Source organism: Pan troglodytes, chromosome 20 (assembly GCF_028858775.2).
Source record: "Pan troglodytes isolate AG18354 chromosome 20, NHGRI_mPanTro3-v2.0_pri, whole genome shotgun sequence".
Taxonomy (NCBI): domain Eukaryota; kingdom Metazoa; phylum Chordata; class Mammalia; order Primates; family Hominidae; genus Pan; species Pan troglodytes.
This window is the reverse complement of record NC_072418.2, coordinates 8,038,103-8,064,941: the sequence shown is the minus strand read 5'-3', so window position 1 is coordinate 8,064,941 and position 26,839 is coordinate 8,038,103. Positions and strand designations below refer to the sequence as shown.

Here is a 26,839-nt window from a genome sequence, read left to right as displayed (position 1 = left end):
GGAGACCGGAAGAGGCGGAGAAGATCCGATGCTCGAACTCCGCCCCCTCTTCTCCGCGTAGGCCCACCTCCCTGAAGCGGCTGTTTCGGGCCACGCGCCCATCGGGTACCGAGGCACGCGCCGGGCGTCACGTGCGTTTCGTGGCGAGCGGAAATGACGCGAGTTGTGTGAGCCGCCAGTATGGCCGGGCTATGGCGGCGAGCACTGGCTACGTGCGACTGTGGGGAGCGGCGCGGTGCTGGGCGCTGCGGCGGCCGATGGTGGCCGCCGCCGTGGGGCGGGTCCCCACTGCAGCCGGAGCGTGGTTGCTCCGAGGCCAGCGGACCTGCGACGCCTCTCCTCCTTGGGCACTGTGGGGCCGAGGCCCGGCAATTGGGGGCCAATGGCGGGGGTTTTGGGAAGCGAGCAGCCGCGGCGGAGGCGCATTCTCGGGGGGCGAGGACGCCTCCGAGGGCGGCGCGGAGGAAGGAGCCGGCGGCGCGGGGGGCAGCGCGGGCGGCGGGGAAGGCCCGGTCATAACGGCGCTCACGCCCATGACGATCCCCGATGTGTTTCCGCACCTGCCGCTCATCGCCATCACCCGCAACCCGGTGTTCCCGCGCTTTATCAAGATTATTGAGGTAATGGGAGTCCCCGCTTCGGCCTCAGGTTTCCCACCTCTGCAAGCAGCGGGCTGAACCGTGGGATCACTTGAGCGCCCTCGTGTTTCGCAACTTTTTCAGACATGAAGTTTCTCGAAGGGTGCAGTTCGAATCCTTGTCTGCTCACCACTAGCTTGGGAACCTTGAGCCAAAGTCCTCTCCCTTTCGGATTTCTTAGGATCCGTTAGATGAGAGGAGTTGAACCCGATGAGCCTAGGATTATCCACTTTAGAACCCCGGTCATAGAAATCCGGGGCCGGGAGGGACCTGAGTAGTGTTACGGCGCTGTTAGTTTTCTCCTTACTTGGCACGAGTTTTGTAATACCTCCTCGCCCCAGGCGCTCTGCCGTCTGGTTACGAGCCTCACTGGGATCAGAATTCATTCCTTTCTTAGACAAATACTTCTTGATTGCTTATTATTTGCCAGAGAGTGTTCTAGGTTCTGGGGATATGGCAGTGAACAAAACAGACAAAAATTTCTGCCTTTGAAGCTGGGCATGGTGGCGCGCGCTGTACTCCCAGCTACTCTGGCGGCTGAGGTGGAAGGATTGCTGGAAACCTGGAGTCCAGCCTAGTCAACATGGTGAGACCCTGTCTCTTAAAAAATAAATCTGCCTTGGAGCTTACATTCTGGCAGGATGAGATAGGCAATAAAGATGTTTAGTAACGATATTGTATTAGAAGGCAATAATTACGAGAAATAGTAGAGCATGGATGGGACAGGAGGCTTAGGAGGGTGGGAAGAGGTGGGTTATTCAGTGTGTTCTTGACCTCCTACCACGTAGCAAGTGCTGAGAATACTGTAGAGAACAAGTCATTCCGGTGGTAGAAATTAGATCATTTCAGACTAAGAGCCTTGGGGGTGGGGAGGGAGCAGGATGATGTAATAGAGAGAAAGCAGTGAGTGTAAGGAACTTGAGCTTTTACAGTAGGAAGGCCCCAAAAGCCTTCTCCCCCAGCTCCCCTTCCCTTAAAAAAAAACTACTGATGTGGAAAGTGGGATCTATGGGAACGTTATCTCCTAACTGGCAGAGCAAGGTCACGCAGTGAGTCAGCCTCTGCGCTCACTCTCCAGACTCTTCTAAACAAATCTCAAGGATCTGTTGGGAAGGGAAAGGCCATTTCAGAGGGGCAGCAGCCAGTAGAGAGGGGACAGAGGGAGCTTCTCCAACGCTGCTCCAAGATTTTTTTTTTTTTTTTTTTTTTTTGAGACAAAGTTGCACTCTGTCATCTAGGCTAAAGTGCAGTGGCGCGATTTCAGCTCACTGCAACCTCCGCCTCCCGGGTTCAAGTGATTCTCCTGCCTCAGCCCCCTGAGTAGCTGGGATTACAGGCGCCCGCCACCGTGGCTGGCTAATTTTTCTATTTTTAGAAGAGACAGGGTTTCACCATGTTGCCCACGCTGGTCTCGAACTCCTGACCTCAAGTGATTCACCCGCCTCAGCCTCCCAAAGTGCTGGGATTGCAGGTGCGAGTCACTGCGCCCGGCCCCAAGGCCTTTCCTTGATGTTGAGTACTGGTTACTGATGCAGGCCCCCAGAGCAAGACCTTGTGGGGTCCTGTCCTAGCTCCATAACCTTCAGCAAGTTATTCCTTTGGCTTCCATCTTCTCATCTGTGACCTGGACATACTAGTGTCTTATTAGAGTTGTTGTGGGATTTAAATGAGGCCATGTGGGCTGGGCACGGTGTCTCACATGTTTAATCCCAGCACTTTGGGAGGCTGAGGCAGGAGCATAATTTGAAACCAGTATGGTCAACATAGACCCTGTCTCTACAAAAAAAAAAAAAGAAAGAAAGAAAGAAAGAAAGAAAAGCCGGGCACAGTGGCATGCACCTGTCTTCCCAGCTACTTGGAAGGCTGAGGCAGGAGGATCACTTGAAACTGGGAGATCAAGGCTGCAGTGAGCCATGGTGTCACCACTGCACTGCAGCTTGGGCAACAGAATGAGGCCCTGCCTCAGCAATAACGTGATGCTGTTTCCTCTTTGGTGTACTTCTGACATTTCAGGACTCTGCCCCGGAGGCCTTTTTCCCATCCTTGACTTCACCCCTGGCAGTTCTCTTTACCCTCCCAGGTTTCTGGGCCCAGGATGGTGTTCATCAGGCCTGGTCCCCTCCGTTCTGCAGAGCAACAGATGCCCCTTGCTCCCGGTGCCTGAGCAGAGAAATGATTCTTCTAAGAGAGTTCAGATGGCCCACGTGGAGCTAGCCAGGAGAGTTAAATGAGTGGCTGCAGATAGTATTTGGGAGACTGGCAGGTGGTTCTCATTGTATTTCTGGTTGATGATGCATTGTAAATCATAAAAATGGATCCTGCCAAGGCCAGGAGGCAGATGCCAAGGATGCAGCTATCAGCTGTTGGCAGAGGGGAAATTGGGAGGCAACTTCTTTGGGACCTAATAAATGTTTCTGAAATTGTTAGCAAAGCTTGATTTACTCTTCAGTTTGTACTTGACTTGTCTGGCCAACTTGCTCTAGAAGCTTCTCTCCTATTAGCAACTTTTGAGTAAGGAACAATGGCTCTTAATTTTTGGTGGGTATTAAAGAATAAATCATAAGTGTTAGAAGTAATAGTTTCTTTTAAAAACTAACTTCGTGGGCTGGGCGCGGTGGCTCACGCCTGTAATCCCAGCACTTTGGGAGGCTGAGGTGGGCGGATCACGAGGTCAGGAGATCGAGACCATACTGGCTAACACGGTGAAATCCCGTCTCTACTAAAAATACAAAAAAATTAGCCAGGAGTGGTGGCGGGCGCCCGTAGTCCCAGCTACTCGGGAGGCTGAGGCAGGAAAATGGTGTGAACCCAGGAGGCGGAGCTTGCAGTGAGCTGAGATCGCTCCACTGCACTCTAGCCTGGGCGACAGAGCAAGACTGTCTTAAAAAAAAAATTGCTTCCCTCCTTTGTTCAGGTGTGCTCTGCTCTCGCCATTGTTCCATCTGCGAGGAGCACCCTTTCTTCAGAAAGTAAAATTGTCTTGCTAAGAAAACTTTTTGTCCAAATGCTAATTTTTCCTTACAGTACAGAGGTACAAGCGTTCTGTCTCTAAACAAACATTTTACTTATAACAGTGGGTCACACACCCTCCTGTCAGATGTTACTGACTTTCTTCCCAGAAAAAAAAAAATTATGTATCTATAGTGTCAGGAATTTCTGGACCACAAGTTAAGAGCCGGTGTTAGGGAGTGAGTCAAAACACTGGCTCTCAAAGGATGGTTGTGGACCAGCAGCATCGGCATCATGTGATGCTCTTTTGTTTGAAATGCAGATTTTTGGACCCACCCTAGAACTGAATCAAAAACTCCAAGGGTGGGGCCCAGCAGTGAGCTGCTTAAAGTCCTTCAGGTCATCCTGGTGCCTGCAAAAGTTTGAGGGCCATTCTCCATATATATGTGTGTGTGTGTATATATATATATATATTTTTTAACTTTATTATATAATAAAGAATTAAAAAATTCAAAAAGAAAATAGAGATGGGGTCTCACTGTGTTACCCAGGCTGGTCTCAAACTCCTGGGCTCAAGCGATCCTCCCACCTCAGCCCCGCAAAGTGCTGGGATTACAGGCATGAGCTACCATTACGAGGCTAGCCAGGCCATTACCTTTAATCAGGGTCTGTCCAGTGAATTAACAAAGGCTTGAAAGAAATCAGGTGAGCTCCTTGCGCCTTCAAATGCTTCTTAGAAGACATCATTAGCCCTGAACCTGCCGTTGAGAATGTGCTGTGATCCTGGGGGTCTTGATCATTAATGAACAGCATATGATGTGATAAGGAAGTAACTGTCAATGAAAATTGCAGGAACCAGGCATGGTGGCTCATGGCGAAACTCCGTCTCTACTAATAATACAAAAATTAGCGAGTGCAGTGGCATGCGCTTGTAACCCCAGCTATGTGGTAGGATGAGTTGGGAGAATCGCTTGAACCTGGGAGGTGGAGGTTGCAGTGAGCCGAGATTGCACCAGTGCACTCCAGCCTGGGTGGCAGAGTGAAACTTACTTTTTTTTTTTTTTTTTTTTTATGAGACGGAGTCTCGCTCTGTCGCCCAGGCTGGAGTGCAGTGGCGTGATCTTGGCTCACTGCATGCTCTGCCTCCCAGGTTCACGCCATTCTCCTGCCTCAGCCTCCCGAGTAGCTGGGACTACAGGTGCCCGCCACCACGCCCGGCTAATTTTTGTATTTTTAGTAGAGACGGGGTTTCACTGTGTTAGCCAGGATGGTCTCGATCTCCTGACCTCGTGATCTGCCCACCTCGGCCTCCCAAAGTGCTGGGATTATAGGCGTGAGCCACCGCGCCCGGCCTGAAACTTTATTAAAAAAAAAAAAAAGGAAGTTATCAATCTCTGGAGTGGGTCACATTTGAATTACTTATGTTTATTCTGACATTAATAAAAGCAGAATGGTTTTGATTTTCAAACCAAGACAGTTTGCCCTGGACATCCCCTTTGAAGCTGGATGTTAAATCAATTTCTGGGTTCTGACCATTCGTCTACTTTGAATTTCCTTTGGGAGTGGGGAAACCGCTAAGAAGAATCCAGCTGGTCAGTTCTGCTCACTGTATTCACCACCACAGCCTCCTGGCCTCCAGCACTTTTTTTTTTTTTTTTGGTTTAGGCGTTCCCAAACCATGTTGATTAGTATCCAGGATGCGGATCAGCATGTCCCCAGAGAATAATCTACACAGCGTTAGAGCGGCTCTGCTGTCAAAAAATGTCAGCTACAAAAGCTACCCTGGGAGGCCGGGCATGGTAGTTTACGCCTATAATCCCAGCACTTTGGGAGGCTGAGGCGGGTGGATCACAAGGTCAGGAGTTAAAGACCATCCTGGCCAAGATGGTGAAACCCCATCTCCACTAAAAATACAAAACAATCAGCCGGACCTGGTGGCGGGCGCCTGTAATCCCAGCTACTCAGGAGGCTGAGGCAGAGGATTGCTTGATCCCGGGAGGCGGAGGTTGCAGTGAGCTGAGATCGTGCCACTGCACTCCAGCCTGGGTGACAGAGTGAGACTCCGTCTCAAAAAAAAAAAAAAAAGAAAAGCTACCCTGCGCTGCGTTTGGTGGCTCACCCCTATAATCCTGGCATTTTGGGAGGCTGAGGTGGGTGGATCACCTGAGGTCAGGAGTTCGAGACCAACCTGGCCAATATGGTGAAACCCCATCTCTACTAAAACTAAAAAAATTAGGCGTGGTGGTGCATGCCTGTAATCCCAGCTACTCAGGAGGCTGAGGCAGGAGAATCCCTTGAACTCAGTGGGGGTGGAGGTTGCAGTGAGCCGAGATCACGCCATTCCATTCCAGCCAGGGCAACAGAATGAGACTCTGTCTCAAAAAAAAAAAAAAAAAAAATCTACTCTGCATTTCACTTTGGGGTCATTGTCATGCTAGGTTAAAAATAAGAAGTTGGTTGAGCTGCTAAGAAGGAAAGTTCGTCTCGCCCAGCCTTATGTTGGCGTCTTTCTAAAGAGAGATGACAGGTAAGTGTGATTTTTCCTTCATTCCCTTGTTGACGTTGCCCTAGAGTCCAGCTCACCACAAGTCCTACTCTGTACTTTGCACCTTTGACCCCTGACCCCAAGGAAACCAGGGAAGACCTCCAGAATAAAGGCCAGAAGCCACGCAGGCTACCTTTTCAGCCTGGGCTGAGAACTCAGCTTGTAGTACTAAACTTCATGCATTGTTAAGATGTGGGGGAAATTAACTTCAGGGACTCTTAGTGATGAAATGCTCCACGAGGCTACCTGAAAGTCGAGCTGGCCGCTCGGAGATGTGGCTCCATGGGCCGGGCGTGGGGTCGCACACCTGTAATCCCAGCACTTTGGGAGGCTGAGGCGTGTGGATCACCTGAGGTCAGCAGTTCCAAAGCAGTCTGGCTGACATGATGAAACCTCGTCTTTACTAAAAATACAAAATATTAGCCAGGCGTGGTGGCAGGCACCTGTAATCCCAGCTACTCAGGAGGCTGAGGAAGGAGAATCGGTTGAACCTAGTAAGTGGAGGTTGCAGTGAGCCAAGATTACACCATTGCTCTCCAGCCTGGGCAACAAGAGCGAAACTCCATCTCAAAAAAAAAAAAGAGTTCCATGCATGCATTCGAAGCAGGCTCTGTGATAGCACAGAAGAGACTCATCAAAGTCCCACCTGGACCATGTCTTTGTGTCTGACTTAGCGAGGAGCCACCCACCCGGTCCTGTGACCACTGGGGCAGCCCTGACCTGGCAGAAGCTCCCCTAGGCTCTGGAGCTCCTGTGGGAGCCAAGGAGGCCGCTCTTGGTTTTCAGTAGCATTTGGTGCGTTTCTTTTCTCTCCCTCCTCCATCTCAGCCAGAGACATCCTGCCTAGCATGAAAGCCATGTTCCAACATTCCTCTGTGCTCTTCTCCCACAGCAATGAGTCGGATGTGGTCGAGAGCCTGGATGAAATCTACCACACGGGGACGTTTGCCCAGATCCATGAGATGCAGGACCTTGGGGACAAGCTGCGCATGATCGTCATGGGACACAGGAGGTGGGTGGCTGGCGGGGGACAGTGGGAGGTGGGGGCAGAGTACCACGCGGGAGACCAGACCAGCCAGGATGCCTTAGGCCCCAGCATCAGCCTCTGCCCTGTCCGTCAGCCCCGCGGCTTTCTCACTAGCACTGAGGCCAGAGCTGGGGGTGAGAGTGAGACATGTCACCTCTGGACCCCTCCTGTCTCAGAAAGGGGTGAGCTGCAGGGCCGGGCATGGTGACTCCTGCCTGGAATTCCAGCACTTTGGGATGTCAAGGCAATTGGATCGCTTGAGCCCGGAGTTTGAGTCCAGCCTGGGCAACGTAGCGAGATCCCATCTCTGCAAAAAATATAGAAAAATTAGCTGGATGTGGTGGCTCATGCCTGTGGTCACAGCTACGCAAGAGGCTGAGGTGGGAGGATCGCTTAAGCCTAGGAGTTTGAGACCAGCCTGGGCAACACAGCAAGACCCTGTTTCTATAAAAAATAATAAAAAGTTAGATGTGACGGTGTGTTCCTGTAGTCCCAGCTACTTGGGAGGCTGAGGCAGGAGGATTGCTTGAGCCCAGGAGGTAAAGGCTGCAGTGAGCTATGATCACACCACTGCACTCCAGCCTGGGCAACAGAGCGAGACCCTGAGTTCAGGTGGTGCCAGGTGCTCTGAGGGGAGACGCAGACAGCGTGAGAGGTGGAGGTGGGTAGCTTTTGTGAAGTGCTTGGGGACAGTCTTCGCGATGGTGTCCTTGAAATCGAGACCTGAACAACAGGAAGGAGCTGCTATGAGCTGAGTCCAGGGCACAGAGTCTCGGAGCCCAGCCTGTGCCCGGCCAGGCTGACACCGTTTTCGACAGGAGGCCCTGGGGCTTGTCACTGCAGCTTATATCCACGATACTTAGGATGGGGACAGTGATGCATTGGCGTGGGATGCAGGGAATGCCTGAATCTGGCTGGAGTCTAAGGGGTGGAGGGGACACTGGTTGGGAGGCCCCGAGAAAGCGGCTCACGTCTCCAGCCTGAGGACCCTGTAGCCACCCTGTGGCTCCAGAGGTCTGGGCTCAGCAGGACCCTTGGACCACCTGTGCCACCAGGGAGGCCTCAGCCGGGTCCAGGGCAGCTCCCAGCCTCAGCGGCTGATTCACACCTGCCTTGCTCCCGTGTCAGAGTCCATATCAGCAGACAGCTGGAGGTGGAGCCCGAGGAGCCGGAGGCGGAGAACAAGCACAAGCCCCGCAGGAAGTCAAAGCGGGGCAAGAAGGAGGCGGAGGACGAGCTGAGCGCCAGGCACCCGGCGGAGCTGGCGATGGAGCCCACCCCTGAGCTCCCGGCTGAGGTGCTCATGGTGGAGGTAGAGAACGTTGTCCACGAGGACTTCCAGGTCACGGAGGAGGTGAAAGTGAGTCTGTGCGTCACGCAGGGCGGCCACAGCCGCCTCCCCCACGGGCTCCCTTGAGCCGTTCCTGCAGCCTCTCCGAGGAGTCATCTCCCACCCTGAGCCCCTTAGGAAGGGTCTGGCCTGTCTGGAACTCAATTCTAATGGAACATAGAGGGTGCTTTTCCTCCCAGAGGTCTTCGGAAGACTCTGGGATGGGAGAGGCACAGGAAATTCGCTGGAGCCTGTAGCTGCTCAGGAAGGAGACAGGGTTGGAACCCAGGTCCAGCCCCAGCCCGTGTCCCCTGTGCCAAAGCCTCCAGCGGTTACCAAGACACCTTCCATCCCTGGCTTCTTCCCACCAAGCCTGGGAGGTTGGTACCAGTGGTTGCAGGACAGGAAACAGCCTGTTGGCCACCCTGATCCCCCAACCTAGGCCGTCCTGCCTGCCTGGTGGCACAAGGAGTCAGCTTCCAAGGTGGGCAGGCTCTTGGCGGTGCCACCTGCCCTCCCGCTGTAGGGACAATCAGCGAAGCTAACCAAAGGCCTAAAGCGTGTCAGCTCCTTACCTGTGTGCCTGGTGTCATCGGCCTCCTCCCCAGGCTGCTGCAGGGCCTAGGGGGAAGTGCTGTGAGCAACTGGTGATGTCTGCTGTGGGCGCTGGCAGGGGTGGAAAGTCCTGTCCACAGGCCCACCTGGGTTCTTGAGGTCAGCACTTCTATCCTGCCCCACTACCCCCTGCGAGGTTTTTTTTTTTTCTTTCTTTTTTTGAGACAGAGTCTGGCTCTGTCAACCCAGGCTGGAGTGCAATGGAAAGATCTCAGCTCACTGCAATTTCCACCTCCCAGGTTCAAGTGATTCTCATGCCTTAGCCTCCCAAGTAACTGGGATTACAGGCACGTGCCACCACACACGGCTAATTTTTGTATTTTTAGTAGAGACGAGGTTTTACCATGTTGGCCGGGCTAGTCTCAAACTCCTGACCTCGGGTGATCCGCCCACCTCAGCCTCCCAAAATGCTGGGATTATAGTCGTGAGCCACTGTGCCCGGCCACCTGTGAGTATTGAGCACTTGAAGTAGAGCTGCTGTGGCCAAGGAACAGAATGGAACATTTTATTGGCTGGGTGCAGTGGCTCATGCCTGTCATCCCAACACTTTTGGAGGCCAAGGAAGGAGGATCACTTGAGCCCCGGAGTTCAAAACCAGCCTGGGCAATATTGAGACCCCTGTCTCTACAAAAAAAATAAAATCCCTGGGCATGGTCGCACACACCAGTGGTCTAACCTGTGGGAGGATCGCTTGAGCCCAGGAGGTTGAGGCTGCAGTGAGCTGTGATCGCATCACTGCACTCCAGCCTGGGCAACAGAGTGAGACCCTGTATCTAAAAATTAAAATAAAAAAATTCAGGCCGGGCACGGTGGGCTCACGCCTGTAATCCCAGCACTTTGGGAGGCCAAGGTGGGCAGATCACCTGAGGTCAGGAGTTTGAGACCAGCCTGACCAACATGGAGAAACCCCGTCTCTACTAAAAATACAAAAAAAAAAATTAGCCAGGTGTGGTGGCTTATGCCTGTAATCCCAGCTACTCGGGATTACTGAGGCGGGAGAATTGCTTGAACCTGGGAGGCAGAGGTTGCAGTGAGCCGAGATTGCACTATTGCATTCAAGCCTGGGCAACAAGAGCAAAACTCTGTCTCAAAAAAAAAAAAAAAAATTCAGACAGCCACCAGCTGCTACACTGTCCTGGGCAGCTCAGCATTGGGGCATTCCCTGTGAGAATCTTGCAACAGGGGGAAGACAGCAACCAAACTTAACAAATGTGATTAGAACTGGCAAGACCCCTTAGGGGCAGCGAACTTGTTCTTTTTTTTTTTTTTTTTTTTTTTTTGAGATGGAGCCTCTGTCGCCCAGGCTGGAGTGCAGTGGCGTGATCTCGGCTCACCGCAAGCTCCACCGCAAGCTCCACCTCCCGGGTTCACACCATTCTCCTGCCTCAGCCTCCCCAGTAGCTGGGACTACAGGTGCCCGCCACCACACCCGGCTAATTTTTTGTGTATTTTTTTAGTAGAGACGGGGTTTCACCGTGTTAGCCAGGATGGTCTGGATCTCCTGACCTCGTGATCCGCCCGCCTTAGCATCCCAAAGTGCTGGGATTACAGGCGTGAGCCACTGCGCCCAGCTGAACTTGTTCTTAAAGCAAGTGCCCCGGACCTCCAGTGGGCCTGTTCTGGTGCCTTCTACCAGGGTCAGCTCATACAGTTCAGCGTCAAAGCCAAAGACTAGAGACCAGGTGATTACGGTTTCTTTGGAGACAGAGTGTCACCCTGTCACTCAGACTGGAGTGCATTGGTGCAATCTTGGCTCATGGCAACGTCCGCCTCCTGGGTTCAAGCGATTCTCCTGCCTCAGCCTCCTTAGTAGCTGGGATTACGGGCACCCACCAAAGTACCTGGCTAATTTTTTTTTTTTTTTGGTATTTTTAGTGGAGATGGGGTTTCACCGTGTTGGCCAGGCTGGTCTTGAGCTCCTGGCCTCAAGTGATCCACCTACCTCTGCCTCCCAAAGTGTTGGTGTTACAGGTGTGAGCCACCGCGCCCGGCCAAGACCAGGTGATTAAAATTTGGTTGTAGGCAGGTGCAGTTGCTTATGCCCGTGGTCCCAGCTACTCCGGAAAATGAGCGGGGAGGATCGCTTGAGCCCAAGAATTCAAGGCTGCAGTGAGTCACGATTGCAGCCCTGCACGCCAGCCTGGGTGACAGAGCAAGACTTCGTCTTTTTTTTTTTTTTTTTTTTTTTTTGAGACAGAGTCTCGCTCTTTTGCCCAGGTTGGAGTGCAGTGGCGCGATCTCGGCTCACTGGCTCACTGCAAGCTCCACCTCCTGGGTTCACGCCATTCTCCTGCCTCGGCCTCCCGAGTAGCTGGGACTACAGGCGCCCGCCATCACGCCCGCCTAATTTTTGTATTTTTTAGTAGAGACGGGGTTTCACTGTGTTAGCCAGGATGGTCTCGATCTCCTGACCTCATGATCCACCCGCCTCGGCCTCCCAAAATGCTTGGATTACAGGCGTGGGCCACCACGCCCGGCCAAGACTTGGTCTCTTAAAAAATAAAGGAGAGAAAACACAGTCTCTTTTTTTCCCCCAAGATAGCTTGTCCTAAGGACAAGGCTCTGAGGGGTAAGGAGACAGGGTTTGGTTTTAGTTTTGACTCTCTTGGTCCTGTGTCCCTGGGACTGGTGAGTCCACCAGGGACTGCACTCCTCCATCTCCCAGGCCATCCGTGGCCAGGGCCAGTTGGTGGAGGGGAGGGAGTTGATGGAGCTGGTGGGTGGGGCTCCCAGGGCCATGCCTCCCACCCACCCCACCCCCTGCTGGAGCACTGTTGGGCCCCAGTGACCCTGCCCCCATACTTGGCAGGCCCTGACCGCAGAGATCGTGAAGACCATCCGGGACATCATTGCCTTGAACCCTCTCTACAGGTGGGCCTCTGTGCGGGCAGCTGGCCAGGCGGGGGCATCTCTGCAGCTCTTTCTGCAGCTGGGTGGGTAGGGGGCTTCCTCAGCATCCTCCTGGGAGGAAACCTTGCCTGCCCCAAGGAGTGGCCTGTGTGGAGGAGCCTGTTGCCCACTGGGGCATGGGGCAGGTGGGAGGCCCGGGGCCGACTCAGCAGGCCCAGTTTCCTTGTCCCCTTCTGCTGAGGCCGGAAGCTGTTGGTGGCATTGGCTGGGGGAGTGGGGAGCAGACTGCTGAGGTGAGGTCACTGCACGGCTCCTGTGGTGGCTGCACGTGAGGATGCTGCATGCCTTTCCAGCCCAGGACGGGTGGGCCCTGAACTCTGGAGAACAAGCAGCAGAGCTGGCTCCCAGCGAGCACCCCTAGACCATGCCCATAGCTACAGGGGACAGGGACCCTGAGGACCGGGTCCCCGTTTGGGGGCTGCACTGCAGCAGAGCGTGAGGCCCTGGCCACCGAGGCAGCTCCCTTTGTCCCCCAGGGAGTCAGTGCTGCAGATGATGCAGGCTGGCCAGCGGGTGGTGGACAACCCCATCTACCTGAGCGACATGGGCGCCGCGCTCACCGGGGCCGAGTCCCATGAGCTGCAGGACGTCCTGGAAGAGACCAATGTGAGTGCTCCTCACCTCCACAGCCCCCCACGCCTGGCTGCACCCCACCTCCACTATGCTCCGCCCATGCCCGGCTGCCCCCGTTCCTCCTCAGCTCCCCCATGCCTGACTGCCCTTGTCCCTCCACCGTGCACCATCCACACCCAGCTGTGTGTCCCTGGCTCTGTTTTTGAGATGATTTCCCGCTGCGTGTCTTGGTCTACATCCATCCGCCTTTCGGTGGCTTCATAGCCTTCGGTTGGGAGTCACCGTTGCGGGTTCAGTGGGATCCTCTGGGCCGTGTACCCGGGGCGTTGCCAGTCTTTTGCTGTTGTGAGCAGCACTCCTGAGAGCGTCCCCATGCACGCAGCTGGAGGGCCTGCGGAGTATCCGTAGGATGCGTTTCCAGCACGGGATTTGTTGGGGCAGAGGGCACGCATGCCTCTGTGCTGGGTGCAGCATGGCCAGGTCCTCCCGGCAGCATCTCTCAGGGTGCGCATTTTCCCCCAACCTCGGCCCTACACGCACAGATGCCGACTTCTGCTCATCCTTTCTGTCCTCCCTGTCCCGGCAGATTCCTAAGCGGCTGTACAAGGCCCTCTCCCTGCTGAAGAAGGAATTTGAACTGAGCAAGCTGCAGCAGCGCCTGGGGCGGGAGGTGAGCCCGCGGCTGAGGCGCAGCCACTCTTGGGGGCCTTCCCCTCGGGCCACGTGACATCAGTCAGGCTCTGGAGCACACGGAGGGACCGGTGGCATCGGCCAGGGCAAGCCAAGAAGGCCTGTCTGGGTTTTGAGGGCTTCGTGCCATCATCTGCTCTGTCGTCCTGGGCTGTGGAACTCTCCGCGTTGAACAGGGAAGCTTAAAGCTGGTCCCAGTGTAATGAGCCCAGGGTGGAGCAGTCTCAGGACCGTCCAACATTAAGGGAAGAATTCCTTTGCCTTTGTAATCTTGGGGACAGTGTTGGAAATTGGAAAGCAGCCTGGGAAAAGTGAAGATGCTGTTTCTTAAGACCCAGCCATTGAGGCTCGCTGTCATGATTTTCGGCAGATCACAGCCTGCCTGATGGCCGGTCACCTCACAGTCGTAGCATTTTTCAGAATTTTTTACTTTAAGACAGGGTCTCAGTCGGCCACCTAGGCTGGAGTGCAATGGCGCAATCTCAGCTCACTACAGCCTCCACCTCCAGGGCTCAAGTGATCCTCCCACCTCAGCCTCCCGAGTAGCTGGGATTACAGGCGTGCAACACCACACCGGCTAATTTTTGTATTTTAGTAGAGACAGGGTTTCACCATGTTGGCCAGGCTGGTCTTGAACTCCTGGCCTCAAGTGATCTGCCTGCTTCAGCCTCCCAAAGTGCTAGGATTACAGGCGTGAGCCACTGCGCCTGGCCCCATCTCTACAAAAAATTTTAAAATTAGAGCCAGGTGTGGCAGGTGCCTGTGGTCCCAGTCACTCAGGAGGCTAAGGCAGGAGGATCGCTTGAGCCCAGGAGGTGGAGGCTACGGTGAGCTATGATGGTGCCTTTGCACTCCAGCCTGGGCAACACAGGTAGACCCTGTCTCAAAAACAAAAGAAGATGGAAGGAACCAAAGGCTTCGTGCTCTGTGTTTCGTTTCTTTTCTCTCTGAGTCCTGGGGGAGCAGAGGGTCCCCATTCGTCTGGGGACGCACGCACTCACCCACCTTCCCGGACCCAGGGCCTGATGGCAGCACCTCACCCCACAGGTGGAGGAGAAGATCAAGCAGACCCACCGTAAGTACCTGCTGCAGGAGCAGCTAAAGATCATCAAGAAGGAGCTGGGCCTGGAGAAGGACGACAAGGATGCCATCGAGGAGAAGTTCCGGGAGCGCCTGAAGGAGCTCGTGGTCCCCAAGCATGTCATGGATGTTGTGGACGAGGAGCTGAGCAAGCTGGGCCTGCTGGACAACCACTCCTCGGAGTTCAAGTGAGTGCCAGGCCCGGGGCGGCCCAGCCCTCGGGTGACCCCTCCTCAGCCCCCATCTTAGGCAGGCCAGGGGACCCAGCAGGGGAGCCCTGTGGCACCTTCTTGGTGTGGCAGGTGCGGGCGGGGAGGCACCCAGTGAGCGTCAGCCCTGGTCTGGGCAGGACACGTCATCATCATCTCCTTTCTACAAGGAAATCGAGGCTCAGGGCTGTTGAGCTGGTGGCCAGGGCCTGTGAACTGGCAGGTGGTGCCACGGATTGCTTTTTTTTTTTTTTTTTTGAAATGGAGTCTCGCTCAGTTGTCCAGACTGGAGTGCAGTGGCACAGTCCTGGCTCACTGCAACTTCCGCTTTGCGGGTTCAAGCAATTCTCCTGCTTCAGTCCCCCAAGTATCTGGGACTATAGGCATGCACCACCACGCCTGGTTAATTTTTTGTATTTTTAGGAGACATGGGGTTTCACCATGTTGTTCAGGCTGGTCTCGAACTCCTGACCTCAAATGATCCGGCTGCCTTGACCTGCCAAAGTGCTAGGATTACAGGCGCGAGCCACCGTGCCTGGCTTTTTTTTTTTTTTAAGACAGAGTCTTGCTCTGTTGTCCAGGCTGGAGTACAGTGGTGCAATGTTGGTTCACTGCAACCTCCACCTCCCAGGTTGAAACGATTCTACTGCCTCAACTTCCTGAGTAGCTGGGATTACAGGCATGCGCCACCACACCCAGCTAATTTTTAGTATTTTTAGTAGAGATGGGGTTTCGCCATGTTGGCCAGGTTGGTCTCAAACTCCTGACCTCAAGGGATCCACCCACCTTGCCCTCCCAAAGTACTGGGATTACAGGAATGAGCCACCACGCCTGGCCTAAGCCAGGCCTTCTCGCCAGGACCAGGAGTCCCCATGGCTGTCTTTCTAAGGCTACCCCTGGCTTCTGTTGCCCCTTCGAGAGTCAGCCAGGAAGTGACCATGCCTTCCCGCAGCACTGGCCTTGCCCGGGGGCCACTGGCCTTGCCCGGGGGCCACTGTCCTGAGCATGCCATGAGTCAGGGTGGCCGCCCCAGGTTTGAGGGCCTCAGGTACCTCTGAGATCCTTTCAGCCATGCCCACGTCCAGCCAGGACAGAACCCACCTGGCCGCTTCCCATGCAGCATGCTCTGTTTTCAGCCCAGGAACCAGTTGTCACGCCAGGGCAGCTTCTAGGCAGAAGTCCCCGGGGCAGGGCTGGGCAGGCCGTAGGACAGCGCTTAGAGGGAAGGCATGAGTTTCTTTCCTGGCTGCTGGCCCAGGACCCTGCCTCAGATTTGAATGTCACGGTCGCCGGAGTCTCTCCCCCAGGGCCCTGAGAGGCACTGGTTGCGTGCGAAGGCTGTGGCTTCCCCTCCCAGCACACCCCGATTTCGGTGAGTGGCCTGTGAGCTCCCATGGCTGCTCCAACGGTGCCACAACTTAGTGCCTTACACAATGCCGAGCCCTGAGATCCCGCTGTGGGCCGGGCCCGTCCCTCCCAGAGGCTCCAGAGGAGAATCCGTTTCCTGCCTTTCCCAGTATCTGGAGGCGCCCGCATCCCTCGGCTCGGGGCCCCTTCCTCCTTCACAGCCACAGCGCAGCCTCTTCCAGTCAGTCTCTCACCTCCCACCGCCTGTTGTGAGGACCTGGTGAGGACCCTGGGCCCCCTGGGTCACCCAGAATGCTTTCCTGTCTCGGGGACCTTCACTCAGCCCCATCTGCAGTTCCCTGCTGCCATGTGAGAGGCCTGTGCCGCCGCCTCCTGTGGGGGGAGAATGTAGATGTTTTCGGGGTTCTTCTGTCTCCCAGCGAGTGCCTCAGCTGCCCTTGGGCTGGTGGAAGTACCTGCTCAGACCGGGCCTTGTCCTGCAGAAGCAGATAGCTCCTTCCCCCAGGAGCTGAGGGGGTCTGTAAGGCGGGTTCTGTCCTCAGGTCCTGGGAAGTCATGGGGGACAAGCCCTCAGTACCTGCGTGTCACCAAGATGCCTGCAGCAGGCTGCCAGCTACCTCTCCCACCCAGAATGCTCTCCGCAAAGTGTCACTGCCTGTGTCACTTCCACAGTGACTTCATGTGTCTCTAAACTCCAGCATCCGTGTGGCCCAGCTGGCCTGTCCCGGCGCGTCTCGTATGCCAGTTTGGTGGCAGTGCGCCCTGACAGTGTCTGCTCATGGGGCCACCTGGCCCTTCCTCAGAAGCCGTCCTCTTCCTCTTCCCCAATCCTGCCGTGCGCCCTTGCAGCCCTCGCTGACTTGCTCCTGGCCCATAGTGGCTGCTGCTCACAGCTGCACGGCTCCCAACTTGGGGACCAATATGGAGTTGCCCTCCCAACCTTCAGCGTCACTCTCCCGGCAGGGGACCTGGCCTCCATTTCCCCACCTGCCCTGGGTCAGGCCTTGTCCCATTTTCTAAGCCTCGTCCCCTCTGTGGTTCTGCTCACTCAGCCCTGGGCAGAAGCCAGTGCCGTCTTGGCTCTCCTGATGAGTCAGCAGTGGACCTCCGGCCATCTCCTCCTTCCTGCACTGGGTGCTTTGGACAGGGCAGTTTGTAAAAATTTTTTTTTTTTTTTGAGATGGAGTCTCACTCTGTGGCCCAGGCTGGAGTGCAGTGGCACGATCTCGGCTCACTGCAAGCTCCGCCTCTCGGGTTCATGCCATTCTCCTGCCTAAGCCTCCTGAGCAGCTGGAACTACAGGTGTCCGCTGCCACGCCCAGCTAATTTTTTGTATTTTTAGTAGAGACAGGGTTTCACCGTGCTAGCCAGGATGGTCTCGATCTCCTGACCTTGTGATCCGCCTGCCTCGGCCTCCCAAAATTCTGGGATTACAGGCGTGAGCCACTGTGCCTGGCCTGTAAATTGTTTTATAGAGATGGGGTCTCGCTGAGTTGCTCAGACTGGTCTTGAACTCCTGGGCTCAAGTGATCCTCCCACCTGGGCCTCCCAAAGAGCTGGGATTACAAACGTGAGCCACCGCACTCAGCCCCACACATGGTTTCAAGCCCCTTGCAACCACCCAGCCAAGTCCAGCAGAGACACGGGCAGCTCGTGAGCTCCACTCAGCATCTCTCCATCTGTCCCCTGGCAGTGTCACCCGCAACTACCTAGACTGGCTCACGTCCATCCCTTGGGGCAAGTACAGCAACGAGAACCTGGACCTGGCGCGGGCACAGGCAGTGCTGGAGGAAGACCACTACGGCATGGAGGACGTCAAGAAACGCATCCTGGTGAGCCCAGTGTCTGGCCTGTTGTGGATTTGCATGTGGGTGCCCGGGCCCAGGACTCTGTGTGCTGTGGGTTGAGATTTCAAAGGAGCCCCCTGGTGAATTCGTCGGCCTGGGGGTGCTGGTCGGGGGGATCCCGGCGGAGGGAGCATCCTGCCCTGTCCCTGAGGGCTCGAGGATTTCCCAGGTGGACTGAAGTCATGCCTGATGGGCCGGGCATGGTGGGGCTGCTTGTAGTCCCAGTTACTCAGGAGGCTGAGGCGGGAGGATCACTTGAGCCCAGGAAGTGGAGGCCGTGGTGAGCTGTGATCATGCCACTGCACATCAGGTTGGGTGACAGAGTGAGACCCCCATCTCTACAAAAAATTTTAAAATTGGGGCTGGGCGCTGTGGCTCATGCCTGTAATCCCAGCACTTTGGGAGGCCGAGGCGTGCAGATCACCTGAGGTCGGGAGTTGAAGACCAGCCTGACCAACATGGAGAAACCCCATCTATACTAAAAATACAAAATTAGTTGGGCGTGGTGGTGCATGCCTGTAATCCCAGCTACTTGGGAGGCTGAGGCAGGAGAATCGCTTGAACCCAGGAGGCAGAGGTTGCAGTGAGCCCAGATCGTGCCACTGCACTCCAGCCTGGGCAACAAGAGTGAAACTCCGTCTCAAAAAGGAAAAAAAAATTTTTTTAATTAGCCTGGTGTGGTGGTGCGTGTCTGCAGTCCCAGCTACTTGGGAGGCTGAGGTGGGAGGATTGCTTGAGCCCGGGAGGTGGAGGCTGCAGTGAGCTGTGATGCACCACTACACTCCAGCCTGGGCGACAGAGCAAGACCTTGTCTGAAAATTAATTAATTTTAAATTAATTTTTAAAATATCACTCCTGAGACATTGGAAACCAGGCAGGGAGGTGGGAGTCAGAGGTTAAAAAACAGGAGTCAGAGCCTGGGCGTGGTGGCTCACACCTGTAATCCCAGCACTTGGGGAGGCCGAGGCGGGTGGATCACAAGGTCAGGAGTTCGAGACCAGCCTGACCAACATGGTGAAACCCCGCCTCTACTAAAAATACAAAAAAAGTAGCCGGGCATGGTGACTCACGCCTGTAATCCCAGCTACTCAGGAGGCTGAGGCAGGAGAATTGCTTGAACCCAGGAGGCTGAGGTTGCAGTGAGATGAGATCGCACCAGTACACTCTAGCCTGGGCCACAGAGCAAGACTCCATCTCAAAAAAAAAAAAAAAAAAACAGGAGCCAGAGGCATTGGTGGACTGCTTCTCTGGGTTGGACCGGAGAGAGTGGAGCATTTGCGGTCTTCAGGGTCCCGGGAACTGCTGAACGGGCCTGGCACTGCTGCGTGGCCGCGGTCTCCTGGCACCTAGTTGTCCTTTGGTGTTAAATGGAGCCCTCGTCACAGGCTGCCCCTCCCCGTGGCCAGTGGCAGCTCTGATGTGCTCAGCCTCCCAGACAATCCTGGTCCCTTCTCGCAGCCCTCAGACGTCTGAAAGGCAGTGTGCAGGTGGTGAGAGTCATGCGCGGGTCCCCGGCTTCCCCAGCTCACGTGCCCACTGAACCTGCCTCTGTCTGCAGGAGTTCATTGCCGTCAGCCAGCTCCGCGGCTCCACCCAGGGCAAGATCCTCTGCTTCTATGGCCCCCCTGGCGTGGGCAAGACCAGCATTGCCCGCTCCATTGCCCGCGCCCTGAACCGAGAGTACTTCCGCTTCAGCGTCGGGGGCATGACTGACGTGGCTGAGATCAAGGGCCACAGGTAGGCCTGGCCTGACAGCTCTCCCCACGCACTCCCCTCAGCTGTGCTGCCGGGCTTCGTCTTCTCTGGTCACCCTTTAACATCTGGTAGAGCAATCCGGGTTGTGGGCAACCGATTCCACTCATGCTGGAGTAACTGAAAAGTCCAGCCATGTGGCGGACTTCAGGCCCGGCTGATTCCAGGTGCTCAAACAGCGCTGGCAGGAACCTCCACGGCTTGACCCCTGGGAGAGAGAGTTCTCGGGCCGGCCCTCAGCAGACACCCCTGGTAGTTCCAGCTCACGACCTGCAATGCCTGGGCCAGAGCTGCCGGGCCAGCGTTTGCCGTGCAGATGCTGGTCTATGTGGGCTGTGGCTGATGCCCCAGGACTAGGGGTGGGGGGTGGGGTCGGCTCCACCCCCCACCCCGAAGCCTGTGGGCTGGAGTCAGGAGAGACAGTCTCCAGTGAGGACCGGGCTGCGCACACCAGAGAAACCTCGGCGCCTCTGTGGGCTCACTCCTCCCAGCCAGCCTCAGGCCCAGAAGAAGGGGCCACGGCCCTCAGAGTTCAGCGCCCTCCCACCTGATCCTTTGGGTGGACAGCCGGGCGCGGCTTTTCTGGGGCTTCCCTCCTCGCCAGCCTCTGTAGACAGCGGTTCTTTGGAAACCGTAGCTTCAGTGAGAGCCAAGTGTGAGGCGTCTGCTGAGTCCACCACGTGTTTCCATCCTGCAAGGCATTCACCTGAGTCCAGATTTAAAGTGAACATTTCTGCCTTCTCTAAAAACATCCCCAGCTCCGGACCTCCCGGCTCAGGCCTTCCTAGCGTCTGCCCGCCGGCTGCAAGGGTGACAGCATGCTGGCCCGCGCGGTGTCCAGTCCCCAGGGGGCGGCTACTCTGACCAGCCGGGAGTTGGGAGGAGCTGGAGGAGGTGGGGCCAGTGCAGCTTTGGGGGGTCCCAGATTGACTAGGGGGTGGGGGCCCAGAGGATGAAGGGGTGGGGGTGTGAGGGGGAGGACAGGGGACCTGTTTTGCAGGCCCTTGGTTGGGCTGGGGTCTGAGCAGGAAGTAGCAGCTGGGTGAAGGTGGAGGGGTGGGTGTGGGGGGCGCCCAGTCCTTCCTGGGCAAGCGGTTTGAAGTGGTCGCGAAGCCTCTTGGACCCTGGTTCAGGGATGGCTAGAGGTGCAGGCAAGGCCCACTCACTGCCACAGGAGAGACCCTGGCGGGGTTCTGAACAAGCCTGGGCCACCTCTGGCCTTGGGAGGGAGTAACCAGGTAGCGGGGCTGCGGGGAGGGCAGGCGTCTGTGCTGACGTCTCTCTGGGTTCCTGAGACAAGGACAGCAGACTGGCTGCGGGGAGATGGATCATTGTTGATAACAGCAGCAAAACCCTCCTTTGCCCCCAGCTCTCCAAGGCTCCCACGTTCCTTGGTCAAAGCCCAAGTTCTCACTGCAGCCCACAGGACCCCGCATGACCTGCCCCACCCCCTCCTCTCTCTCCCTCTCTCCTTCCTCCCCCTCCCTCTACCCCCCTTCCCTCTTCCCCCTCTCCTCCCTCTTCCCCCTCTCCTCCCTCTTCCCCCTCTCCTCCCTCTCTCCTCCCTCTTCCCCCTCTCCTCCCTCTTCCCCCTCTCCTCCCTGTTCTCTCCCCCGCTCCTCCCTCTGCCTCAGCCTCACGGCCTCCTCGCTGTTCTTCTAACACACCAGGCGTGGTCCTGTTTCAGGGCCTTTGCACGGGCTGTGTCCTGGGCCTGGAACATGTCTCTCAGACCCTCACGTGGCTCTCTCCTCACCTGCGTTGCTCGGGGCCTCTCCCTAAGACACTCCTTACCCCCCTGCACACTTAAAGTGTCACACACATCCCAGTGGCATCTCAGTCCCTCCATCCCTGCCTCCCTGTGTCTTCATCCCACAGACAGAGCCTTCCTCACTGCCTCTCGTGGGGCCTGGGATTCTTCTGTCCCTGTCGCGGGCCGGGCCCCTGTGCTGGGGCAGAGCACAGAGCTTGCAGGAAGCCGTCCTGAGAGCCAGTGCTGGCCATGGCTGGTATCACCCCAGCCCTTGAGGGCTGAGGCATGCCTGGCGTCCCTCAGTGAGGAGTGGGGGCCTTCTGCTGCCAGCGCCTGTCTGGCTTTCACCCTGTTGTCAGCTGAGGGATGGGACTGAGGGAGATCTGGCTTTGAATCAGTGACCCCAGAATCTGAGCTGGCGAGTCAGAGCAAGTGACTAGCGTGCCTGCAGGTGCCACACATCCGGCGGCTGCCAGCATTTCCGCCTTCTCATCATGGCCACATCTTGCGGGGCTCCAGGTGGCCTCTCCCCTGTGGCCCTGGAGGGTGCATGGTGTCGTCGTGGCCGAGCCAGGCTACCAAGTGACCTCTGACCTCGCTGTGCACCCACAGGCGGACCTACGTGGGCGCCATGCCCGGGAAGATCATCCAGTGTCTGAAGAAGACCAAGACGGAGAACCCCCTGATCCTCATCGACGAGGTGCGTGCGGAGAGGCCCGGAGACCCCCTAACCCAGAGCCCCAGGCAACCCTGACCAGGCAATGCTGTGTGCAAGATGCAGCCGAGCCCTCCGGGTCCTAGGATCCCCGAGCCAACTCAGGGGCCGTCGCTGTGACGCTGGCCCTGATGGCACAGACGGGTCCCTCCCACCCACAGCCACGCCCAGCAGGCTGCCCGTCCAAGGCAGGTGTGGGTGCTGCTCTCACTCGGGGCCTCCCCAGCCCTGACCCCGGGGTCTCCCCACTGGGCGGGCTGGCCAGGGGCACGGCGAGGGGCACCACCTGCTGTCTGCTGCCCCAGGTGGACAAGATCGGCCGAGGCTACCAGGGGGACCCGTCGTCGGCGCTGCTGGAGCTGCTGGACCCAGAGCAGAATGCCAACTTCCTGGACCACTACCTGGACGTGCCCGTGGACTTGTCCAAGGTGGGGGGCCTGTCCGGGGCCTGGGCTTGCTGGGGAGGGTAAGCGGCCAGTCCCCCAGCACCTTGCCGCCGCCCCCAGGTGCTGTTCATCTGTACGGCCAACGTCACGGACACCATCCCCGAGCCGCTGCGAGACCGCATGGAGATGATCAACGTGTCGGGCTACGTGGCCCAGGAGAAGCTGGCCATTGCAGAGGTAAGCCCAGCCCCTCCCCACTGCTGTCCCCTTCCTAGAGCAGGGGGCGCCCCCCAGAGCCTGCAGAGGCCGTGCCTCTGGGAGCTCCTGGGCCCAGGAGAGACAGGTGGGACCTGCGGCCGAGAGGAGCAGATGGGGCCGTGAGAGACACACCAGACGCTTGCAAGCAGCTGCAGGTGGCGCGAGTGGGCGCAGGGTTTAGGGCCTGGGACTGTCCAAAACACTGCCCACCACCGTCAGGCCACACGGTCGCCAGCTGTCAGTGCCACACGCTCCGTCTCCCGGGGCCTCCAGGCTGCCCCATGGCGGGGCCCCCACCTGGCCCAGAGTGTAGGGAAGGTTTCTGGCAGCCGGAAGCAGTGGGGCCTGTGGCTCTCACCCAGAATGAGGCTTGGAGGAGGAGTGGTTTCAGTGAGGAGCGTGCGGGGGCCCATATTTCTCATGTGTTTTTTTTCTGCAAAGGGGTTGAGTGCACTTCTCCCCTAGGAGCCCTTTGACAGCCAGTGGTGGGCACTGGTCCCTGCCCTTGAGGCCCTCCCAGCATCCTCGTGTCCCCTGGGGGCTTCAATGCCCACTGCTGGACCCAGTTCCCAGCCTGACTTGTCCAAGGGACGGGCCTGTAGTTCCTGGGGACAGGACTGGGGGGCATGGGGACCCCTCAGGGCATCAGGAGTACCCCCCCGTATCAGTGGCAGATGTAGAGTGGCTTGCATGGCTCTGTCCGTCTCACAGATGCCCTCCCCCATGCCATTAGAGCTCAGAACTGTGGCAAGAATTATGTGGGGCTGTAGGTGACCCTGGAGCCCCTGACCCAGTCCCCTTCCTTATGTGCTGAGGGCAGCAGCCACGTAACCAGTCAGCCACCCTACAGGCCCTGGGTCTGTGTATGGGGCCAGCCCATGGGGCAACCAGGAGGCCTTCCTGGAGGAAGCGGCATCTAAGATACCATTGGGGGATAGGAAGTGGATCCAAGCAGAGGACGCAGCACAAGCAAAGGCCTGGGGCCTCTGGGCATGGTGGGTGGCAGGGCGGGGTGTCCAGGCCCTGGTTTCACCATCGGGGACCTCGTTCCCAGGCCAGGGTCTGGGGGCCATGGGAGAGGCATTGGCTTCCAGGTTCTGGACTGAGCTGGTGGGCAAGGTCCCTCCAGACACAACCCTGACAGTCGCCCTTGCAGCGCTACCTGGTGCCCCAGGCTCGCGCCCTGTGTGGCTTGGATGAGAGCAAGGCCAAGCTGTCATCGGACGTGCTGACGCTGCTCATCAAGCAGTACTGCCGCGAGAGCGGTGTCCGCAACCTGCAGAAGCAAGTGGAGAAGGTGAGTGGCCGCCCCGCCCTCCTGGCACCTGCCGCCCACCTCACCATCCCACGCTGATCACCCCACCTTTCCATGCCCATCACCCCACCTTCCTGCGCCCGTCACCCCACCACCCCGCGCCCGTCACCCCACCTTCCCGTGCCCGTCACCCCACCTTCCCATGCCCATCGTGTTGCCCTGACTGCCCAGGTGTTACGGAAATCGGCCTACAAGATTGTCAGTGGCGAGGCCGAGTCCGTGGAGGTGACGCCCGAGAACCTGCAGGACTTCGTGGGGAAGCCCGTGTTCACCGTGGAGCGCATGTATGACGTGACACCGCCCGGCGTGGTCATGGGGCTGGCCTGGACCGCAATGGGTGAGCGTGGTGGCGGGAGAAGACCCCAAAGCCATTCCCATTTCTACCTGAGAACAAGCAGGTCCCACCTTGTACACCTGTGCAGTGGGCCTCAGGTGGCTCTGAACGGCCTCTGGCGGGGGGTGGTGTGCGGGGAGCCCAGGGGGTCTGGGCTGAGGGAGGTGAAGGCCGTGACACACGGGGGTGGCAGCACACCATGGGCCTTATGGATTTGGGTGACACTTTGATAGGCTTACAGGTGGGGACAAGCTCATCCAGATGGGCCTTGGGGCCACCACGCACAAAGGAGGCGAGAGGGCAAAGGGGATGGTGCGGGAGGGGCTGGAGAAGGGCTTGTGTCTGTCTGCAGGGCAGCGGCAGCTGGGCCTTGTAGCCCTGGGCGTGTCCTCTGTGGCTGGCAGCTGCTGGGGGCTGCCCTGTGGGGTGTACAGAGCCAGGAACCCGCAACGCAGCAAACGTAGAGGCCAGCGTTGGCTCATGATGGGACACCAGCCCCTGCCCAGGGGCACCAAGACGCTAAACTGGGGCAGGAGCAGTCAGAGTGGCCCCGACGGGTGGAGTGAGCACCGGCCCGGGCTCCGAGGCCTCCCGTGTTCACAGCTCCACACCTGTTTCAGGAGGCTCCACGCTGTTTGTGGAGACATCCCTGAGACGGCCACAGGACAAGGACGCCAAGGGTGACAAGGATGGCAGCCTGGAGGTGACAGGCCAGCTGGGGGACGTGATGAAGGAGAGCGCCCGCATAGCCTACACCTTCGCCAGAGCCTTCCTCATGCAGCACGCCCCCGCCAATGACTACCTGGTGACCTCACACATCCACCTGCATGTGCCCGAGGTGACCGCGCCATCCGCTCCCACCTGCTCCCGCCCAGTCCCTGGGCTGCTGGCCACCTGCTCACACACTATCCCCACATGCCTCCACAGGGCGCCACCCCCAAGGACGGCCCGAGCGCGGGCTGCACCATCGTCACGGCCCTGCTGTCCCTGGCCATGGGCAGGCCTGTCCGGCAGAATCTGGCCATGACTGGCGAAGTCTCCCTCACGGGCAAGATCCTGCCTGTTGGTGGCATCAAGGAGAAGACCATTGCGGTGAGTGACCTTGTGCCCACCCCACAGCACTGGCAGGGCCCACACCACCACGGGACAGGCCCAGTCCCCGCCATACAGCCTCTGCCTGGGCCAAGGAGAGGGAAGCCCTGGGCTTTGGAAGCAGGTCTCTCTGGCCTGGAGCTGGCCTTAAGCTCACCGCCCTAGCTGCCTTCTCCACAGCAAGTCTTGTGGAGAACATTCTGAGCCTCCACTGGCTTCCCCAGTAGGATTGGGGGGGTGGCTCCTGCTTCCCTTCCCAGGCAGCCCAGCGCCAAGGGAGAGGCTGGAGATGGGGACGAGGTTTAGGATTACTGGTGGCGGGGGTGTTTGGAGCCCCTGGCCAGGGGCTGGCCTCTTCCAAGGGTGCTGAGCAGGTTGGAGCGCCACTGTCCCCACTCTTCCCTCCCATCCCTGCCTGTCCCCAGACTGGACCACACTTGCCATGTGTCTAGGAAGCCTGGTGGAGTCAGTCAGGAGATGCCACCATGAGGGAGGCATGGTCAAGTGGCTGTGACCACCTTGAATTGGACACCAGGCACAGACTTCCTAGATGATAAAATGGTGGAGGCAAATTGGGAGGCTCACTGTCCATGGAGGCAGTGTGCGGTGACAGTGGGAACTGCTGTCCTTTCAAGGGGCTGTGCCTGGCATCTACTCCAGATATGTGTAGCCTCCGGAGGTGAGGGGGGTGACGCAGGGCCTGGGGGCAGAGATGCAGATGCTCACAGGAACCCTGTTCAGGCCCCAGACACTGCCTGACCCCTGGATGTGAGGCCGTGGGTGTGTGGCTCATCCAGAGCCCTGAGACTGCTCCCACCGCACGGCCAGACTTTCTAGATAAGGGGGTGGGGAGGCCCTGGCTCCTGCTCTCAGGCTGTTGGAGCCAAGGCCAGTGGTTTTGCCTTGAGCCTGTTTCCCCGTGGGAGACGGGGATCCTGGTGGGTTTTGGGACTTACTGCTTAGAACCCGGCATCACTGTGTGTCGCCGGTCCCCAGGAAGCCCTTTCGTTCCTGGAGGATAGCACACCTGCCGCCCTCCCACAGGCCCAGGCAGGGCTGACCCTGACTCTGCCCCCAGGCCAAGCGCGCAGGGGTGACGTGCATCGTCCTGCCAGCCGAGAACAAGAAGGACTTCTATGACCTGGCAGCCTTCATCACCGAGGGCCTGGAGGTGCACTTCGTGGAACACTACCGGGAGATCTTTGACATCGCCTTCCCGGACGAGCAGGCAGAGGCGCTGGCCGTGGAACGGTGACGGCCGCCCCGGGACTGCAGGCGGCGGATGTCAGGCCCTGTCTGGGCCGGAACTGAGCGCTGTGGGGAGCGCGCCCGGACCTGGCAGCGGAGCCACCGAGCGAGCAGCTCGGTCCAGTGACCCAGATCCCAGGGACCTCAATCGGCTTAATCAGAGTGTGGCATAGAAGCTATTTAATGATTAAAGTCATTTGCAGTA

General features: G+C 57.6%; 1 protein-coding gene across 2 annotated transcripts; it reads left to right on the top strand.

Moving 5' to 3' along the window:
• The first annotated feature begins 112 nt into the window (after window positions 1-112).
• LONP1 (lon peptidase 1, mitochondrial) lies at window positions 113-26,839 on the top strand. Of its 2 annotated transcripts, XM_001143873.7 has the most exons (18): window positions 113-620; window positions 6,026-6,114; window positions 7,025-7,144; window positions 8,288-8,519; window positions 11,914-11,975; window positions 12,491-12,620; window positions 13,174-13,257; window positions 14,325-14,545; window positions 17,628-17,766; window positions 19,340-19,518; window positions 21,899-21,986; window positions 22,307-22,429; window positions 22,508-22,624; window positions 23,802-23,942; window positions 24,132-24,297; window positions 24,915-25,132; window positions 25,222-25,386; window positions 26,465-26,839. In XM_001143873.7, exons 1-18 carry the CDS (start codon window positions 192-194, stop codon window positions 26,639-26,641), a joined length of 2,880 nt encoding a protein of 959 aa, XP_001143873.3. In that variant the 5' UTR covers window positions 113-191; the 3' UTR covers window positions 26,642-26,839. The 2 variants fall into 2 exon arrangements, with proteins under 2 accessions (XP_001143873.3, XP_016790262.1); XM_016934773.3 differs by lacking the exon at window positions 6,026-6,114 and having other exon boundaries at window positions 401-620.

Coding starts and splice junctions, on each gene's coding strand:
- LONP1 (XM_001143873.7), top strand. CDS start 192: ATGGCGGCGAGCACTGGCTACGTGCGACTGTGGGGAGCGGCGCGGTGC. Junction 621..6,025: donor GCTTTATCAAGATTATTGAG/GTAATGGGAGTC, acceptor TTGTCATGCTAG/GTTAAAAATAAGAAGTTGGT. Junction 6,115..7,024: donor TTTCTAAAGAGAGATGACAG/GTAAGTGTGATT, acceptor CTTCTCCCACAG/CAATGAGTCGGATGTGGTCG.